The sequence below is a fragment of the Macaca thibetana genome, chromosome 13 (assembly GCF_024542745.1).
Source record: "Macaca thibetana thibetana isolate TM-01 chromosome 13, ASM2454274v1, whole genome shotgun sequence".
Taxonomy (NCBI): Eukaryota; Metazoa; Chordata; class Mammalia; order Primates; family Cercopithecidae; genus Macaca; species Macaca thibetana.
Window position 1 is genome coordinate 82,449,793 of NC_065590.1, and position 19,077 is coordinate 82,468,869.

A 19,077-nucleotide genomic window follows, 5' to 3' on the forward strand; every position below is an offset into this window, starting at 1 on the left:
TACAGCCACTTGTATGCCTCCATTTGTACATATAATAGGCATCTTAAATGCCACCTGTCCAAAGCTCCTGTCCGCCTTCCCACTCCAAAACCTGCTCTCTCTCGGTCTTCCCATCTCAGTTAATGGCAGTTCCATCCTTTTATTTATAATTGCTCAGATCAGGCCGGGTGCGGTGGCTCAAGCCTGTAATCCCAGCACTTTGGGAGGCCGAGGCAGGCGGATCACGAGGTCAGGAGATCGAGACCATCCTGGCTAACATGGTGAAACCCTGTCTCTACTAAAAATACAAAAAACTAGCCGGGCAAGGTGGTGGGCGCCTGTAGTCCCAGCTACTTGGGAGGCTGAGGCAGGAGAATGGCGTAAACCCAGGAGGCGGAGCTTGCAGTGAGCCGAGATCTCGCCACTGCACTCCAGCCTGGGTGACAGAGCAAGACTCTGTCTCAAAAAATAAAAAATAAAAAAAATGCTCAGACCAAAAAGTTTGAAGTCATCCTTGACACCTCACTTTGCAATCCACAAGCAAGTTCCATGGCCTCCGGTTGCTCTAATCCCACCACTGCCTCCCACACGCTTGTCACTTCCAGCCCTGTCTGTGCCACTTATCCCACCCCCGGATCATGGCTGAGCTCTCCTTTCCTCTAGGCCCTGCCCAATGGAGCACCAGCTTCCTCAAAGTCCAGCTCCCCTGCCCTCATTGAGACCAAGGAGCCCAACGGGAGTGCCCACAGCAGCGGGTCCACATCAGAGAAACCCGAGGAGCAGGATGCCCAGGTATGTGCAGGGCTCAGGGCAGGGGGTCACTGAGGGGCCAGATGCCGGCAGACACCAGGAAGCAATACATTCCTGCAGCAGGAGTCCTATGCTGGGGAGACCTGGCCACCACCCAGGACCTCCTCCTGCTTAGCATTGTAACCATGGGCAGGTCACCCCTCCAGCCCCACAAAACCCTACTGTCTCCTCATCAGTTACATGTTGGGGTGACCTGGAATCCTGTAGATTTGAGATCAGTGAGGACCTCCATGGAAAATTCTATAGGGTCTGAGACAATTTTGGAAGTGAGATTTCAGACCTGGACTCCTCTCTGGCTAGGTTCAAACCCAACAAGTTCCATGCAAGATGGGATATTTCCGCAGCCCCAAAGGCGAGGAAAATTAGCATGCTGTCCCAGAGTGCGGGGTGCCTCTTGGGGAGCACCCAGAACTGGTCCCTGACTGCAGGGCGTCTGGAGTATGTTTCCTGATGGAGGTCAGTGCTGCAGAGATGGGGTGTCTGCCCTGCCGGGGCTGCCAGGCTCACCGTGTGAGAGGGACAGGAGAGCTGGCCCTGGTGCCATTAGAGCAGATGCTGTAGAACAAGATGGTAGACGGGGCTTAGGGTAAATTAGGGTTTTCTCAAGTCCCCCAACATTCAGCAACTTTTCCTTATTGCAGTTTTCTTGAGAGAAAGTGGAGGTACAGACTCAAGGCACTCACTAGCAAGGAGGACACAGATACAGCTTTAGCAGCCTGTGATTTTTCGGGCCCTGAGCCTTAGCCAGGCCCACGCTGCTCCCGGATCTGCTTCAGGAACAGGTTCCTGCTGCTGCCACAGACCATCCATGTGATTTTACAGAAGAGGAAGATGTGGCTGGGGAAACATTATCTGGGGTCAAACTGTCAACCAGTGGCACACCTGTGCCGATGCTTAAGACCAGGAAGTTTTTTTTTTTTTTTTTTTTTTTTAGATGCAGTCATGCTCTGTCGCCCAGGCTGGAGTGCAGTGGCGTGATCTTGGCTCGCTGCAACCTCTGCCTCCTGGGTTCAAGTGATTCTCCTGCCTCAGCCTCCCGAGTAGCTGGGATTACAGGCGTGCACCACCATGCCTGGCTGATTTTTGTGTTTTTAGTAAAGACAGGATTTTACTGTGTTGGCCAGTCTGGTCTCAAACTCCTGACCTCAAGTGATCCACCCACCTCAGCCTCCCGGAGTGCTGGGATGATAGGCGTGAGTCACCACGCCCGGCCCCAGGGAGTCTTGACTGTGGCTCCCAGATGCACTGTTGAACCCGTTCAGACAGCTCTCAGCTATTGAGCGTGCCAGTCTCAGTGATTGTTTAGACTGATGGCTGTGTCATCACAGCCAGGATTCCTGTTTTTGGAGTTGATACTTCTTCCTTGGAACTGGGAATAAAATGGTAATGGGTGCCCCAGCTCCACCTACCCGCCCCTCGTCAGCCGTCTAGTGATGAGAACATTCTTTTCTCTCCCATCGCTTCCCCCTCAGATCTTCCTTTGCAAATGAGCCAGATGGGAGTTCCTTTAATAGTTCCCTGAAGCCCTAGAGCTGGGAGCCATTCATGTCCCCAGGGTGCCGATGTATATGGCCCCCACATCTACACAGCAGGAAGTGCCAGGACTGTCCCAACCCGCAGCTGTCTCGATTACAAGTCTCCTACTCGGGAGCCAGGAGCTCCCTACAATGCTGTCATTCGCGACCGCCCCTGCAGAGCTCTGGTGGGGCCCAGGGAGCCAGGAAGGCCTGGAGCGTTGGGTGTAGACCCAGGCCACATGGAGCCACATGGGAGCATGGGGAGGACTTCCCGGAAAGGGATTATGGAGCTGGAGGGATTGGTCCTCCGAGTATGCCCTCTTTTGTTCCTTTCCTCCTCCACCTCCGTCTTTCTCAGCTCCTCCCTGTCACTCTGTCCCATCTGCCCCACTCACGCTGCCTCCCTGGCTCACAGGCTGACAACCCCTCATTCCCCAACCCGCGCCGGAGGCTGCGCCTGCAGGACCTGGCTGACCGAGTGGTGGACGCCTCCGAAGACGAGCACGAGCTCAACCAGCTGCTCAACGAGGCCCTGCTGGAGCGAGAGTCTGCCCAAGTGTAAGCGCCACCCGGAGGCGTCCAGGCCCACCGCTCCTCCCGGGCCCTGACAAGGGATTCAGGAAACCGGGCATCCCAAATACGGCCCCCCTGCTAGGCCGAGGCAGGTGTGGCATTTGGGATTCATGGGGCTTGTTCCCACTGCAGAGTAAAGAAGAGAAACACCTTCCTCCTGTCCATGCGGTTCATGGACCCTGAGATGGAAACACGCTACTCGGTGGAGAAGGAGAAGCAGAGTGGGGCTGCCTTCAGCTGCTCCTGCGTCGTCCTGCTCTGCACGGCTCTGGTCGAGATACTCATCGACCCCTGGTGAGGGAGGGCAGGGCCACAGGTTTCCTCGGCTGCGGCGGTGCCGGGAGGCAGGCGTCTCAGCGGGAGCCTCACATTGGGGAGCAAGCCTTGTCTCTGCTCCCTGACCCACTGGGACGGTCCCACGGGCTCCAAGAGTGCTAGATGGCACCCTGGGCTTCCTTCCTTTATGTCGCCCCAGGTTTTGGAGCAGTCCTAGTGTCAGAATGGGGATCTGGCCAGGATCGAGAGAGCTGAGGAACAGAGGCCTCCAGAAGGCTGGAGACCTTGGTTGGATGGGCCCACAGTGATTCTTGGGACAAAGATGGGGACACTGCATCAGCCTCAGTCACCAAGGCTGACCTGGCCCCTTTCTTGGCTCATCTTGATATAGATTTTAGGCTCTGGGCACAGACTGACCCCCTCTCTAACGCAGCAGCAGGCCCTCCAGGGCAAGGTGGGCCTCCTGGAGTCCCCAGCCGGTGAAGCCCTGTCTGAGGGTGATGACCACTCTCGTTCTGCCTTTCTCCCCTCGGCCAATCGGGGATTCCCCGTCACAGAGGATTGCTCCTGACAAACTGTAATCCTGCTGGGAGCCTTGGGCTCGCTCACACCATCTAAGATTGTGGGTGTGTGACCATGTGCAGGTCACTGCAGGCTCCGGCACCATCTGTTTCCTCCTCTGTGAAATGAGGAGAACAAACCCTGCCCCAGCTGACACTCAGGACTGTGGTGAGGCTCAAATTCACTGATTCCATGAGTATCGACTGGTTGTCTGCTTCGTGTCTGGCGATCAGGGGCTGGCTGGGGCCATGGCAGTGATGCGGCATACAGAAACCCCTGCTCTCGTGAGACCTGGGTTCTGGCAGGGGAAGCTATAGGCATAAGCAATTAAACAAGTAAAATACGCATCCATGCAGGAGTAAGTACTGCAGATCCAGGGCGGGCAAGGAAGGAAGTGGGTATGCTGCCCGGGGGCTTTGCTTTGTTTGCATTTTGATGTGGGATGATCAGAGCAGGCCTTGCTGGCAGAGTAATATTTCAGTACTGCCCGGAAGCAGGTGAGGGGTGAGGCTTCTGCTATCTGGGGGACACCTGCTTCGGATAGAGGTGCTGAGGCTGGAGTGGCCTGGCCCCTGGAGGCACGGTGAGGAGGCATTGCAGCGGGAACAGGGGCCACCGGAAGGAGTAGCAGGAGTCCAGCTCAGAGACGTGGGGCCTCAGACGCCACCACAGGGCGCCAGATTCCACTCAACACAGGAGGCTGCCGGAACAAGGGAGCAAAGGAGTCCCTCGTTGTGACATATGCCCGGAGAGGCTCACTTCTGCTGAGAACAGCACTTAGTGAGCACAGCGGGAGCAGTGAGACCAGAGGAGACCAGAGGAGACCAGATAGTGACCCAGACAAGCCACTGCAACCAGGCCAGGCCGAGGAGAGAGGAGGATCAGTGGTTGGATTCTGAATTTTCTGGATTGACGAATGGATGCTCAATGTATTTTGGAGACAGAACTGACAGGATTTGCTGGCAGATTGGTTGTGGGGCATGAGTGTGGAGTTAAGGACGTCTCTTGGGCTTCTGATCTGAGCAACTGGCAGGACGGGGGTGCCAAGATGGGGACGAGGTGGCAAGACGAAAGTGCAGACGCAAAGATCAGGAGTTCGGTTTGGGATGCGTGAAGTTTTTAATGCCCACGAGCCGAGGAGGCCAGAGTCCATGATCTGGAGTTGAGAGGGCCGGTGGGGTTGGAGATGTGAACCTGGCGTCGCCAGCATGCAGGCTGTGCGGTAACACGAGACTCGCTGAGCTCAAGGCAGCGTGTCCAGATGCAGGGACGGAAAAGTACCAGCAGGGACTCAAGAAACCAAATGAGAAAAGTGTCTCAAGGAGGGGCGAGAGGTGACTGAAAATGGGACGTGGATTTAGCTACCAGGAGGCTTCTGGGGCTCTTGGCAAGAGCACCTTCCAGGGAGGGATTAAATGGGGATGGGTGTGAGCAGAGGGTATGGAAGGCAGGTTTCCCGGAGTCATCGGGTTAAGGTGGATGTGTTAAGAGTGTGTCCACGGTGAAGCTGGGGGTGACTGCCATAGGCGGACTCTTGGCAGCCCCCGGCAGCGAGGGAGCGATGCTGCTCTGTGCTCTGTCCCTTTAGCACAGCGACATGGCCGGGGCGCATTCCTAAGATCCCTGCCCAAGTTTATCCTGGGCTGTGCCCAGGCCACCTGTGAGTTGTTCCCTCTCTGGGAAATGTCCCAGGCAGCAGCTGCAGCTGGAGAGTGGCCGCTCCCAGGCCAGCACTCAGCTGGCGGCCCCTCTCATCAGGGCCTTTGTCCCGTTCTGCACGGCAGGCAGCAGCAATTCCCTGGCACTGCATGCAGCTGTACAGGCACGGGCTCGTGCTGTGCTGAGAGGCCTTCCCATCCCCTGCCCCCTGCCCCTGCCCCCTGTCCCCCGCCCCCTGTCCCTTGTCCCCCATCCCCTGCCTCCTAGCCCCTCACCCCATCTCACTGTCCCCTCTGGCCCCTCCCAATTGTCTTCTCTTTGTCACAGGCTAATGACAAACTATGTGACCTTCGTGGTGGGTGAGATTCTGCTCCTCATCCTGACCATCTGCTCCCTGGCTGCCATCTTTCCCCGGGTAAGAGGCACTTTTCTGCTGAGCTTGGAAGCGTCTGGAAGTGAGTGGCACTCCCTGTAAAACTGGGTAGTGATGGAGTTATTCTTTCTGTCAAATCCTGACAGACAGACACTCTTCTGTTGGATGGTCCAGGCACTTGCCCATCCATTCATTCACCATCAGCAGAGCACTCCCTCTGGCTGGGCCACCAGGCCGTGGCAGGCCGGTGCTGGGCCATAGTGGACTGTGGCAGGCCGTGGCTGGCCGATGGTGGGCCTTGGTTGGGCCGTGGCTGGGCTGTGGCAGGCCGTGGCGCTGCGGCACACATGAGTACGGCAGAGTCTGGGTACACAGGAACCTGGGTAGAGAAGCAGTTAGAGGGCCAGCTGGAAGGTGGGCTGGCCCTGACTGTGAAGGCCCTTAGAAGCCAGACTAAAAGGATTAAAACTTCCTCCTGTACGGCACTGGGGTACCAAGCAGAGGTTTTTATTATCAGAATGACAAAGGTAAAGCAGTGTTTAGGAACATGAATCTCACAGGTGGCTCGCCAGGTCACTTGGAGCCAGGACAGGCAGGAGTAGCTGACCAGAGACAGCAGCCCTGAAAATTGTTCTCTGCCCTGGCCTCACCTCGTCACCGCATGTGCTGTGGAGAGGGCTGCGAGCTGGAAGCTGTGCTGTTGCACAGGCACCTGGAGGAGGTCCAACGCAGCGCCAGAACTCCCATGCCCTCTTCTCAGCTCTGCCCCTTTGTCCGCTGTCGGGCGACTCCCAGGCAGAGCCCCTTTTGAGGCTCCTGGAACTGGAATATGGGAGCAGCCTGAGTTGCTGGCAGTCACGTCTGCAGGAGAAAGGGCTGGCAAAGGCTCACGGCCCTTGAAATTCCATTCCTTCTAGGCCTTTCCTAAGAAGCTTGTGGCCTTCTCGACTTGGATTGACCGGACCCGCTGGGCCAGGAACACCTGGGCCATGCTCGCCATCTTCATCCTGGTGATGGCAAATGTCGTGGACATGGTGAGCTCCTGCTGTCCTTGTTGAAGGGACGCCCCTATTCTCAGTGGAGAAGGGCTTTTGTTTGGGTCACATGAGCAGTTTCTCAATCCGTCCCTCCACTGTCATGTAGCTTTGGAGTGGCTCCTAGGTTCCCAAACACATCATCCCTGCCTAGTGGAAGGAGTCTTGTCCCTGTCATCCAGGGATCCTCTGGGATGGACTTGTTTCCTTGAAACTCCTCTCCCAGAGTCCAAGAGCCCAGTTCCATGTGCCCAGGCCTGTGTGTGCTAGGTGCCTTATGTATGTTGATTCATTTAATCTGTGAGAAAGTCCTGAGCAATTGTACTAGTATCTGCAGTTTCATATGGAGAAACAAACGCTCAAAAAGAGTAATCAGCTGGGCACGGTGACTCACACCTGTAATCCCAGCACTTTGGGAGGCTGAGGCGAGTACATCACGAGGTCAGGAGTTTGAGACCAGCCTGGCCAACATGGTGAAACCCCATCTCTACTAAAAATACAAAAATTAGCCAGGCATGGTGGTGCACACCTGTAATCCCAGCTACTCGGGAGGCTGAGGCAGGAGAATCGCTTGAACCCCGGAGGCAGAGGTTGCAGTGAGCTGAGATTATGCCACTACATTCCAACCTGGGTGAAAAGTGAGACTCTGTCTCAAAAAAGTAAATAAATAATAATAATTCCCTTGCTCTAGGTCACACAGCCAGGAAGTGACAGAATCCAGAATGGAGGCAGTTCTAAGTCCTGGTCCTGTGTGTTCTTCCTCCCTGAGGGGGCAGCCAAATGCTTTCTTGGGGAGAAGGGACAGGAGTTGGGAGCCCAGATCTATTGGTTTAGAACCACTGGCACGTATTGAGCACTACATGCCTGGAGCTGTCATCGATGTTCTCTTGTCAGTTGTCACGGCCTCCTCTAATTGTCGAAGTACCATATACACTCTCTTCCTTTTTTTCTAATTTAATGTTATTGTTGCATTTTAACAATTGGAGCACAGGAATACAACCAGCATGGAGACTTATTCTGGCAGTGGTATAAGTGAAAAAGCTCCAGGGCTGCAGCTAATCAGAGGTCCAGTGAGGGCTGGGCGCGGTGGCTCATGCTTGTAATTCCAGCACTTTGGGAGGCTGAGGCGGGCGGATCACTTGAGGTCAGGAGTTCGAGACCAGCCTGGCCAACATGGTGAAACCCCATCTCTACTAAAAATACAAGAATTAGCCAGGCACAGTGGCACGCACCTGTAATTCCAGTTACTTGGGCAGCTGAGGCAGGAGAATCGCTTGAACCTGGGAGGTGGAGGTCACGGTGAGCCAAGAACGCACCACTGCACTCTGGCCTGGGCGACAGAGCGAGACTCCATCTCAAAAAAAAAAAAAAAAAAAGTCCAATTGGAATGAGGAGTTAGGGGCTCCAGAGCCTACCTTGGCCAGGGGTTGCTGGTGCCCACTACCCAGGGAAGGGAAGCCCCAAGCCCCCTGCATGTCACAATACGCCTAGAACCTGGCACCCAGGTGTGGGGGTCACCACTGCACAGGGTCCTGGACACTGGGATGCTGTCACTGCACAGGGTCCAGGACACCTAGAGATGCTGTCACTCATGGAGGAGTAAAGCTTAGGGAGGTGCAACAACTGCTCATGCTAGAATATAGATATGCCAGGAATCACGCAAGCAAGACAAGCCCTCGTGGGTGAAAGTTACAAAAACGTGGGGTTGATTCTGATTGTGGATACACTTTCTCCCGGCCACATCTGCCCAGTAGCAGAACCAGTGAAGACTCCAGAAGACAGAGTGTCCCCCCAGTGGAAGGGTTTGGGCAGAGACTAGCTGTCATCACGGGGAGGCTGTGAGTGGAGCTCATGGCCCCGTGGTGCCTCCTGAAGCAACAGTGTGATGTGGGGAAGAACATGTTGGATTTGAAGCCTAAAGACTTGGCTCCTACTTCTGGCTTTTCTGCTTGCTAATTGTGTTTGGGCAAATCTGGCCTGAGTTTTCTGTACAACAGGCACAGTACTAAAAATACTCGAGAGTTTTTGTGAATGTCAAATGAGGCAACAGCAAGGCTCTTAGCTGCAGTTACTAACTTTCGTATGATTCGTCCCTAGTAAATTTCCCCATCTTTCCCGGTGTTTCTGGGGGAGCCCTGGGAGGTGGCAGCTGAGTGCACATTGCCATGCACAGCTCTCTGTGACCAGCACCTGCTGTTCTCTTGAACGTGTGTCCCCTCCTGCCATCCTGGCCTCCAGCTCAGCTGTCTCCAGTACTACACAGGACCCAGCAACGCGACAACAGGGATGGAGACGAAGGGCGGCTGCCTGGAGAACCCCAAGTATTACAACTACGTGGCCGTGCTATCTCTCATCGCCACCATCATGCTGGTGCAGGTCAGCCACATGGTGAAGCTCACGCTTATGCTGCTCGTCGCGGGCGCCGTGGCCGCCATCAACCTCTACGCCTGGCGCCCCGTCTTCGATGAATACGACCACCGGCGTTTTCGGGAGCATGAGTAAGATGAAGCGCGACTGGGGATCTGTATTGTCTCCTTCCTCCCACCCACAAAGTCCTCAGCTGAGCTCATGGGCCTGTGCTGAGGTGGCTTTCTGCCACTAGGGGTCCTCAGAGGCTTGTTCAAGAGCCAGAGTTCCTGGCCGCTCACAGACGCATCACTGGTTGGCTAGGACCCGGGAATAGATTCTTCCCATTGTCCCCGAGTGGAGGACTTGGGATACCCCGGTGTCTGGCTGGGCATCAGGCTCTTGTTCCCAGATGCAGCCTGACTGTGCTGTTATCTGTCCAGCAGCTTACCTATGGTGACCTTAGAGAAGATGCAGGGATTCACCCCTGGGCTCAACGGCACTGACAGGTAAGGGCCACAGCTTCCCCTCCTGGCCTGCGCTCACAGTCCCTCTTCTAGAGACAGGAATACAACAGGCCCAAGCCCTGTGATCTCACCCTCCAGGAAGCACGTGACCTAGCACATGCAGGTTAGAGGAGCTGGCATGGGTTCCTCCAGGAGGGCGGCAGCAGAGGCAGGATGATTCTGATAGGGACCTGGACATCCAGGCCTCTGCGTGAAGGGCAGTGAGGCTTGGAGGGCAGCAGCAGTGCAGTGAGGAGGGAAGGAACTGCCAGGTGGATGGCAGCTGCATGTAACTGGCTGACAGGACAGACAAGCAGCAGGAAAATGAGGAGGGAGGAACACGCTTTGGATTTAGACCTGGCTTCTGAGCCTGCAGCAGGCAGTAATTCTCTGTGGGTCACAGGCAGGTCAGTTTCCATGAGTGGCAGTTTCATCTCTTGAGGAGGATACTGAAGCAGAAGTTCTCTAAGGTCCCTGCCAGTGCCAAGGTTTTAAAATTTTATGACTCAGTGACTTGAATGAGACCTTCAAGAAAGTTTAGAAATAAAAAGATGACCTAATAGAAGAGGGGTAAGACCTGCATAGCCCTTCACAAAAGAAGAACTCTAAATGGCCACTAATAAATGGCACTCAAGTAATCAAGGAAATGCCAGTCACACCCTAATGAAATACCATCACACATGTACTGGTCCAGATAAGTCTGACAATATCAAGTACAGCAGTAACTCTTACACTCCTGATGGGAGTATGAGTTAGTACAGGCACGTTAGAAAATATTTTGATCTATTTAGTAAGGCTGAAAATAAACCTGTGTCCCAGCAATTCCACTCCTACATACACGCCCACGCAGACGTGTGTATATGTGTGTATATATATGTATCTTAGAGAAATTCATGCACATACTCATGTCCCAGGATATATGTATGAGAATATCCAAGGTGGCACTGTTCGTAATAGACATACCCCCTCCCTCAAAACAAATGAAAACAACCCAAATGACATCAACAGGAAATGGATACATAACTGGTATATTCATGTAGCGAAATACCATACAGTAATGGAAACTAACCACAGCTCCACATAAAAATATGGACGAATGACATAAAAAGCCATGGTGAGATTGTACCCCAGTCCCGTGGCTATGAAATCCCATCACTGATGTCTCTTCTGCAAATTCCTGCATGGTCGTAGCTACCTCTGTGATCAGTCAGGCAATGCAGTGTTCCTTAAACACCTGGGGAGCAGCCCTGATGTAAATACCAGGTGTAGCCAGGAGGGGCCAGGGGCTGCCCGGCTGTTGGAGAGGAGGCCAGTGAGTTAAGAAAGCTTTACTGCCCAGGGGGAGCCCGACTTGATGTGAAAGGGCCTAAGGAGCTGGGGTGAGCTCTGGGGCTGGGGTGGCAGGAAGCAACACCGTCTAGTCGGAGGGAATCAGGCCCCCTCCGGGAGGCCCTTTCAGTTGCACGCGCTCTGCCCGGCAGGCTGCCCCTGGTGCCTTCCAAGTACTCCATGACGGTGATGGTGTTCCTCATAATGCTGAGCTTCTACTACTTCTCCCGCCATGTGAGTGCCACCTGCACGATCCCCGCTCTGTGCCCACAACCCACAGGGCCTCCTGAGCAGCAGCCCTGGGACCTAAGAGCCCAAGCTCCTAAGGACTGCGGCTTCCCTTTACCCACCCCACACGTGAGCCTGGTCAGGCCACTGCCTTTTCTATATTCAGGCTCCTTCCTCAGTCACACAGGAAGACAGTGCCTCACCTCTTCCATCCGACCCCCTCCAGGATGGTGAAGGAAGCATGGGAGTGAGGGCGGGAGGGGACAGAGCGAAGGCACAAACATCTTGAATCAAATCTCTATCCCCTAGGCCAGGGGCTCATGGTCCCTGCACTCCCCATGGCGCTGAGGGACATTAGCACAACTGACCACGGAGCCGGGAGAGAAAGGGAAGGGAGCTGATGGACTTTCTGTTGGGTTAAAAGGAAAAGAGAAGGCTGGGTGCAGTGGCTTATTTTGGGAGGCTGAGGTGGAGGATCAGTTGATTCCAGGAGTCTGAGACCAGCCTGGGCAACATGGTGAAACCCTGTCTCTACTAAAAAATACAAAAATTAGCCAGGCATGGTAGCCCGTGCCTGTAATCCCAGCTACTTGGGGGGTTGAGGCAGGAGGATTGCTTGAATCTGGGAGGTTGAGGCTGCAGTGAGCTGAGATCACACCACTGCACTCCAGCCTGGGTGACAAGTGACCGCCCCCCTCCACCAACCCCACAACAGAGGAAAAGGGAGGAAAGGGAGGAGAAAGAACCTCTGTACTTTCGGCTCAGTGTTAGCTCAAGTGCCCCCTAGTGACTTTCCAGGGAAGTACAGCCTTCCCAAGCCACTTCTCATCCAAATAGCACCTGCTTAGAAAGGGGACTCCCCCCTGAGCTGGGAGATCCCCACTGCTGCCACCTCCACGAGACAGACCTGCAGCTGAAATTAGGTCCCAGAAGGCCTCCTGGATATCTGCTGTAACTATGGGGGCTGGAAACTGCACCGCACTATTGGGTGGCCTTTTGATGAGGGGGAATCCTTGCAGGGTCTTACTTCCCTTGCCATTTAGCCATCTTCCCTCCAGCCTTTCCAAGGGGAGCTCCTCTATTCATGTTCCTGTTTTTCTTCTTTTTTTGAGACTGAGTCTCACTCTGTCGCCCAGGCTGGAGTCTAATGGTGCAATCTTGGCTCACTGCAACCTCTGCCTCCTGGGTTCAAGTGATTCTTCTGCCTCAGCCTCCCGAGTAGCTGGGATTACAGGTTGCCCGCCACCATGCCTGGTGAATTTTTGTATTTTTAGTAGGGACAGGGTTTCACCATATTGACCAGGCTGGTCTTGAACTCCTGACCTCAGGTGATCTGCCTGCCTCGGCCTCCCAAAGTGCTGGGATTACAGGCGTGAACCACCATGCCTGGCTGTTCCCGTTTTTCATCCTTCTATCCAGTGGCCAGCTCAGAGCACATGCCTCGCCTTGTCTGTGTCTGTAGGTAGAAAAACTGGCACGGACACTTTTCTTGTGGAAGATTGAGGTCCACGACCAGAAGGAACGTGTCTACGAGATGCGACGCTGGAACGAGGCCTTGGTCACCAACATGTTGCCTGAGCACGTGGCACGCCATTTCCTGGGGTCCAAGAAGAGAGATGAGGTGAGGGGTGTGGCCTCAGCCCGGAACCATGAGGCCATGCATCTCCATCTGTTCTTTGTTTCAGGGAACCCCCCTGGGCCCAGGCCTTCTCAGGGACAGGGGACTGGGGCCAGGTAGGGCTGAACCTAAACAGCAAACACAATATAAGCAAAAGAGGAGTTTCTCCGGCCTCTTGTAAAGGGCACTGCTGTAGGCATGGTGACGTGGGCCATACAGCTCTGAGGCCATGTGTCAGAAGACAAGACTTATTGCTAGAGCCCACCTTTCTGTTGCCTGTGAACTTCGCCAAAGTGGTTCCCAGCTCCACAGTACCCTCTTCCTCACAGCTGGGGCTATTAGAGGAACTAGAGAAGCTGTTTTAAAATTTATTCAAAGTAGTGGCCAGGCACAGTGGCTCACGCCTGTAATCCCAGCACTCTGGGAGGCCGAGGTGGGTGGATCACCTGAGGTCAGGAGTTTGAGACCAGCCTGGGCAACATATAGTGAAACCCCTGTCTCTACTAAAAATACAAAAATTAACTGGATGTGGTGGTGCACACCTGTCGTCCCAGCTACTTGGGAAACTGAGACAGGAGAATCACTTGAACCTGGAAGTGGAGGCTGCAGTGAATCGAGATTGTGCCACTCTACTCCAGCCTGGGCGACAGAACAAGACTGTCTCTCAAGAAAAAAAAAAAAAAGTAGCAATGAGCTATTTTTAAATTATTCAGAGTTGGGATAATCTACAGCCGGGCATGGTGGCATGTGCCTGTGGTCCCAGATACCTGGTGTTTGAGGCCGCAGTGCGTTTCAATTGTACCTAATCGTGCTTGTTTATTGCCACTGCACTCCAGGCTGGGAAACATAGCAAGACCCAGACTCTTTAAAAAAAAAAAAAAAAAAAAAAAAAAAAAAAAAAGAGGCTGGGATAATCTGACTGATGTGTGAATACAAAAAGCTGAGTACACATGTCGTGGAAAACAGATGCATTTCTCCAGCACATCATCCAGTCAGACATGCTTTGAGCACTTTGGCCCTGCCTCTTTTTAGGAGCTGTACAGCCAGACGTATGATGAGATTGGAGTCATGTTTGCCTCCCTGCCCAACTTTGCTGACTTCTACACAGAGGAGAGCATCAACAATGGCGGTATCGAGTGTCTGCGTTTCCTCAATGAAATCATCTCAGATTTTGACTCTGTGAGTCCCCACCCCGCACTCTGGCGATGAAGCCGGCCCACTCCACATCACATCCTAGGATAGGCTGCAGAGGCCAGAGAAACTGGCTCCACCATCCCAGATAAGCCCCTTCTGCAATACACGGACTTCTGCAGCCACCTGGAACTACTGGGCTGGGGAAGCGGGGGAGGGGAGGTGGGAGCCCAGGAACTCAACCACAGGGTCACAGGGTAAGGACTGGCCAAGCAACAGCTGGAGACCTCTCTGTCCTGGGACCCTCTCCTGAAATTCAGAGCTAGTCAGCATTGATTGGGTAACCTGTATACCAGGGAGAATGCTTTTCCACACGCGCGCAGCCCGCCTAGGAGACTGATTTTATGTCAGTGTTGAGGTTGTGGAAATTGAGGCCCAGAATGTCAGGAAGTTCTCCCAGGGTCACGTGGCAGATGAGCGGTAGACTAAGTAAGAACTTTGATAGGAAAGTGTCTCTTGGGTTTAGTGGGGTCCTTGTAAACAGGTACATCTGTCACTGGGTTGGGTCATTCATCTGCCTTGACTGCTGACAATTCTTTTCTGAATCCTGGCCCCAGCTCCTGGACAATCCCAAGTTCCGGGTGATCACCAAGATCAAAACCATTGGCAGCACGTACATGGCAGCTTCAGGAGTCACCCCTGACGTCAACACTAATGGCTTTGCCAGCTCCAACAAGGTAGCTAACCCCAATAGCCAGAGAGGAGACGAGGCTCTGCCCCCAGGCAAGAGATTGGCAGCCCAGACCTAGCATGTGGGAAACAAGAACTGCTGTGCAAAGGAGTCCCAGACACATAGCACCAGCAGCATGTAAATATAAATAGTAGGGTTTATTAAGAAAGTCTGGCAAGCAGAGAAATAGCACACACACCACTCCTGCTGTTCACAGCTCAGACCTAAGATGGTTGTGTTCTGTGGCCAGGCCCCCTAAGGCTCTGTGCTTTCATAGGAACTGGAGAGCAATTGTTAACAAGGGAAATTTAAAAAGTGTGGCCTTCAGAACTCTGGTCAATGGCAGCCTGTTCATTTGTTAAGCTAATTTAGACCTGTGTTCAGCTACCAGGAGAGAAAATGGGGTGTAGGAGCCCTGGTCCCAAGCTCTGGTCTTAAAACATCATCATCCTGCTTTACCTCTAAGACCATCCCATGGCCCTCTCTATCGTATGGATGAGGTTACAGAAACATGTCCAAGGCGGGTCACCCCCTCCAGTGCTTATCACCTAGTTGAGGGATCCAAACAAGGACAACTTGACAAAACCTAAGGACCAGGCCCAGCCAAGGTGAAGGAGCCCGCCTCGCGGTCAGACTCACGGATCCGTCTCCTCTACCCCCATTGCCCAGACTTTGCCTAGACCTGCTACGTGAACTCTGTCACAGTGGCAAGTCGGAGCTAGCGCGGCTGCCGACTCCTTTGTGGGAGGAAGGGAAGTCAGGCCTTGAACATCTAGCTGTGGGGAATCCACCCCCAGAACACTGCCAGGGAAGGCAGCAGAGCAGGCTGCTGCGGTGAGTGGCCCCTGACACTTTCTCCACGGTCCCCTGGCACAGGAGGACAAGTCTGAGAGAGAACGCTGGCAGCACCTGGCTGACCTGGCCGACTTTGCACTGGCCATGAAGGATACGCTCACCAACATCAACAATCAGTCCTTCAATAACTTCATGCTGCGCATAGGTGAGCGCCCCCAGCCGGCCTGCCCTGTGGCAGGGGCTCGGCCCACCAGGAGAGACAGGAGGCCTGAGGCATTCGGGTGGGGAGGTTCACGCACTCACAGGGTGAGGGGACCTGAAAGACCTTTAGTCCAGACTCCTCTAGATGACTAAACCAAAACCCAGCTGATGTGATGGTCAGGCTATACTGTGCGTACTGTTTACAACAGAAGCCTGGCCTGCCTGGCCGAGAAGTGAGTTTGTGATCCATTTCCAGAGGGGTTTCTGTGCCTGCTGAGGGCATGGCTTCCCAGACCAGCCTGCTCTTTGAAAGGAGTTCAGATCACCTGCTCTTCCACTGAGGGCGTCTCATTCCGGAGCGAGGTCACAGGAGACTTGAAATACCAGGTGTATTAGAACTGGTCACTACCATGCCGAGTAAATCTGCATATGGGGGGGTGGCAGCTGACACTGCCAAGCACACAGATAAACAGGAGACGTGACTGCCACCCTCCAGTAGCATACAGGCAAGTTGAACGAGGACAATGATGTGTTACATAATTAGGAGCTTTGTGGTACAGGTCTGGTGACAAATTCTATAAAAGAGGAGTTGGTTTCTGAGGCTCATGACAAGGTTTGGCCTGTGGCTGTGCTGAACTTTATGCCTCCACCCTAGGCATGAACAAAGGCGGGGTTCTGGCTGGGGTCATCGGAGCCCGGAAACCACACTACGACATCTGGGGCAATACGGTCAATGTAGCCAGCAGGATGGAGTCCACGGGGGTCATGGGCAACATCCAGGTACGTCCAGCAGCAGAGCCGGCGCGTGCTCAGACTCGGCACAGGAACAGAATCGAACAGTGCTTTCCCATGTGCCCGCCTCCCACCCTGGCCCCGAACAGTTAAGTCCGCAGGCAGAGGCATGGGGTGAGTGGAAAGGAGTCTCTGCAATAGCTAGCCTCAGCGCAGGAGGAAATGCTCCCACCCATCCACAAAATCTGGGCTGAAGTTCTGGGTGCGTATGGCCTGCCTCTGGGTATGAACCTTCCGATACCTTGTGATCTGTCTCAGTGGGGTCTGGCAGAAGAGCTCCACGAAAGGGGCAAAGGGATACAAGAGCAGGCAGTGGCAGTTTCCAGGCAACAGTGCTGCCACCCGGGTGACCATGGCTGTCCTAGGAGAGAAGTCTCTGGGCGAGAGGAGGCCCCCAGCCAGTCACTCCAGGGCTCTCCTGCCCACCCGCTGCTCACCGGGGGTGGAAGGAAGGGCTTGGCCCTGGGAGGTTTGGGAAGGGTGCTGAGGGCCCTGTACTGCCTGGGACCCATGGATCAGTGCTCAGCTCCAACCACCCAAAGCCCCACCCGCCCTCAGTCTAGGCTCCCCCAGTAACGCCACATTCTTGCTCCCCATCCCTCTACAGGTGGTAGAAGAAACCCAAGTCATCCTCCGAGAGTACGGCTTCCGCTTTGTGAGGCGAGGCCCCATCTTTGTGAAGGGAAAGGGGGAGCTGCTGACCTTCTTCTTGAAGGGGCGGGACAAGCCAGCCACCTTCCCCAACGGCCCCTCTGTCACACTGCCCCACCAGGTGGTAGACAACTCCTGAACAGCCTCGAGCCTGCAACAGTCCAAACCGGAAGGGAGAATTTATTTTTTGGAACTGAAGGAAGTCCTGGCCTTCCTGGATTGAAGTGCACACTCGCGGACTTTAGGTTTAGAAATCTCCTCAGCCTTCGTTTGTTCATGGATGTGTAAACTCTGAGGGTGGCCCTGCTATTCCTCCATGTGCCTGTAGCGTCCCCAGCGTAGGGGTCTTAGGCGTAGGGCTGAACAGTCCTTCCAGAGCCCTCGTTCCAATCCCTGCCATTCTTGCCCCTGAGGGGCCCTGGCCACTGTGAGCAGAAGGGTGGCAGAGCTGGGACGAAGTGGCCTTTGCCAGTGGGCTGACTGGGACTGTGGAGGGAACACAGGCGGGGAAGCTCTGCTTCAGACGGGGCTTGGTGGGGCGGGACATGGCTGGCAAACGTTTTGCTCCCATTCTGAAGGGAGGTCAAGCAGGATACCTGGTGGTCTCCATGTGGTCCAAGTGAGGTGAGATGGCCCTCGTCCTGGTGTTCCTCATCATCTTGAAAGGTTCTTCTGGAACCCCTGTCCCCTTAGCCATGAGAGCAGAAAGTACAATATTTCCTTTCACCTGGCAGGGGAGGGGGGGGGTTTATTTCTGAAAGAAAAATATATAAACAGATCTTCTACATTTATATTTTTAATCTTCTGTTAAATACACTCCGACATTGCCTTGCCTTTTGAGCTCTTGCTACAGTCGCCTTTGCTACTGCTTTAAGAGAATTTACAGGTATTGATAAAGAACAAGACTGTTTTATTAAAAGCTTTATTCAACTTGAAAGTGATGGTGGAAACTGTGGTAATATCACTTATCTGAGGAGTGCTGTACTTTGCTGACTCATGCCACTGGTCCCCACCATAGGCCTGGAAGGCAGGAGCTTGAAGGTCTCGTCATAGCTCACTGTACCCCGGAACTATTCTTCAACTGCTTTCTTCTAAAGCGTACTCCAAGCTGGCTTTAGTCCTCTGCACTGTTCCCGGAGCTCTCCCACATGGAGGTTACTTCATGACCGTGAGGTCTAGGAAGTGGCCATTGCAGGTTAAGTCTGAACGTGGCCTTGGGCCAGTCATGACTCCTGACTCCTATCTGTGCCTGGGCAAGGGAGAGCTAGGGATGAAAACGGGAGAACCTGGTCAGCCAGACACAGGTCTTCATATCTGACCCACATGCCAAGGAACCAGGGGTGCTAGCAAATCAGGACACTAACCTCAGAGCCTGCAGGAGAGGGAAGACCCAGGGGGCGCCTGAGTCCCCCTGAGTTTATGGGCAGATTTCTAACCGTGCTTTTTCAGCGAGGACTTCTTAGTACATTCAGAGCTCTACTAAACTGTTTTAGAAAACAAAATATGAGATAGATTGAATGCTGATTATTTTATCCTGCTTTCTCACACCATGTTTATAAAGCAGTGGCCTAGAATACACTGCACCTAACCAAACACCGAAGAACTTCCTTTTCAAAAGTTTCAAACAGGAAAATGAGGAAAAATTACTTAAAGCTTCCATAAAAGCTAGAAATACTTTCCTTTAAAAAAAAAAAATGGGGTCGTCTTTATTATTTTCATTAGTGAATGTGGGTTGTTTTTCCATTATTTATATCAGTATTTCTCAACACAATCAAGCTACTGCAGTCTGGAGTGCTACATTTCTGTGAGAGCCCTTTGAAAATTTTAGGATTTTTGGCGTCTCTATTCCTTGCATTAAATTAGTAGCAGTTACTGTGACAATGCCCTCAATAATTTGATAGTTTTCCATATTTTTTTCATAAGTACTTCTTGAGTGATACACCTTTTTCAAAAAATGGCTTTTGGCCA

The 19,077-nt window shown here is 53.5% G+C and overlaps 2 protein-coding genes across 6 annotated transcripts in view; both read left to right on the plus strand.

Annotated features, from left to right (window-relative positions):
• ADCY3 (adenylate cyclase 3) overlaps positions 1–18,046 on the plus strand; it is a 101,615-nt gene extending 83,569 nt beyond the window's left edge. For 2 of the 4 annotated variants that reach the window (XM_050753592.1, XM_050753590.1), the window contains exons 9-22: positions 643–771; positions 2,722–2,864; positions 3,012–3,173; positions 5,703–5,790; positions 6,666–6,782; positions 9,021–9,280; positions 9,575–9,637; positions 11,116–11,197; positions 12,654–12,812; positions 13,842–13,988; positions 14,558–14,677; positions 15,547–15,670; positions 16,322–16,446; positions 17,066–18,046. In XM_050753592.1, coding sequence (XP_050609549.1) covers positions 643–771; positions 2,722–2,864; positions 3,012–3,173; positions 5,703–5,790; positions 6,666–6,782; positions 9,021–9,280; positions 9,575–9,637; positions 11,116–11,197; positions 12,654–12,812; positions 13,842–13,988; positions 14,558–14,677; positions 15,547–15,670; positions 16,322–16,446; positions 17,066–17,248 — 1,902 coding nt within the window. In that variant the 3' untranslated portion in view covers positions 17,249–18,046. Of the gene's footprint in view, positions 1–642; positions 772–2,721; positions 2,865–3,011; positions 3,174–5,702; positions 5,791–6,665; positions 6,783–9,020; positions 9,281–9,571; positions 9,638–11,115; positions 11,198–12,653; positions 12,813–13,841; positions 13,989–14,557; positions 14,678–15,546; positions 15,671–16,321; positions 16,447–17,065 lie in introns of all 4 variants that reach the window. The other 2 variants (XM_050753589.1, XM_050753591.1) reach the window with 1 other exon arrangement.
• The window catches only part of PTRHD1 (peptidyl-tRNA hydrolase domain containing 1), a 385,343-nt gene that overhangs the window by 345,077 nt on the left and 21,189 nt on the right, over positions 1–19,077 (plus strand). The gene's annotated exons all lie outside the window — the stretch shown is intronic.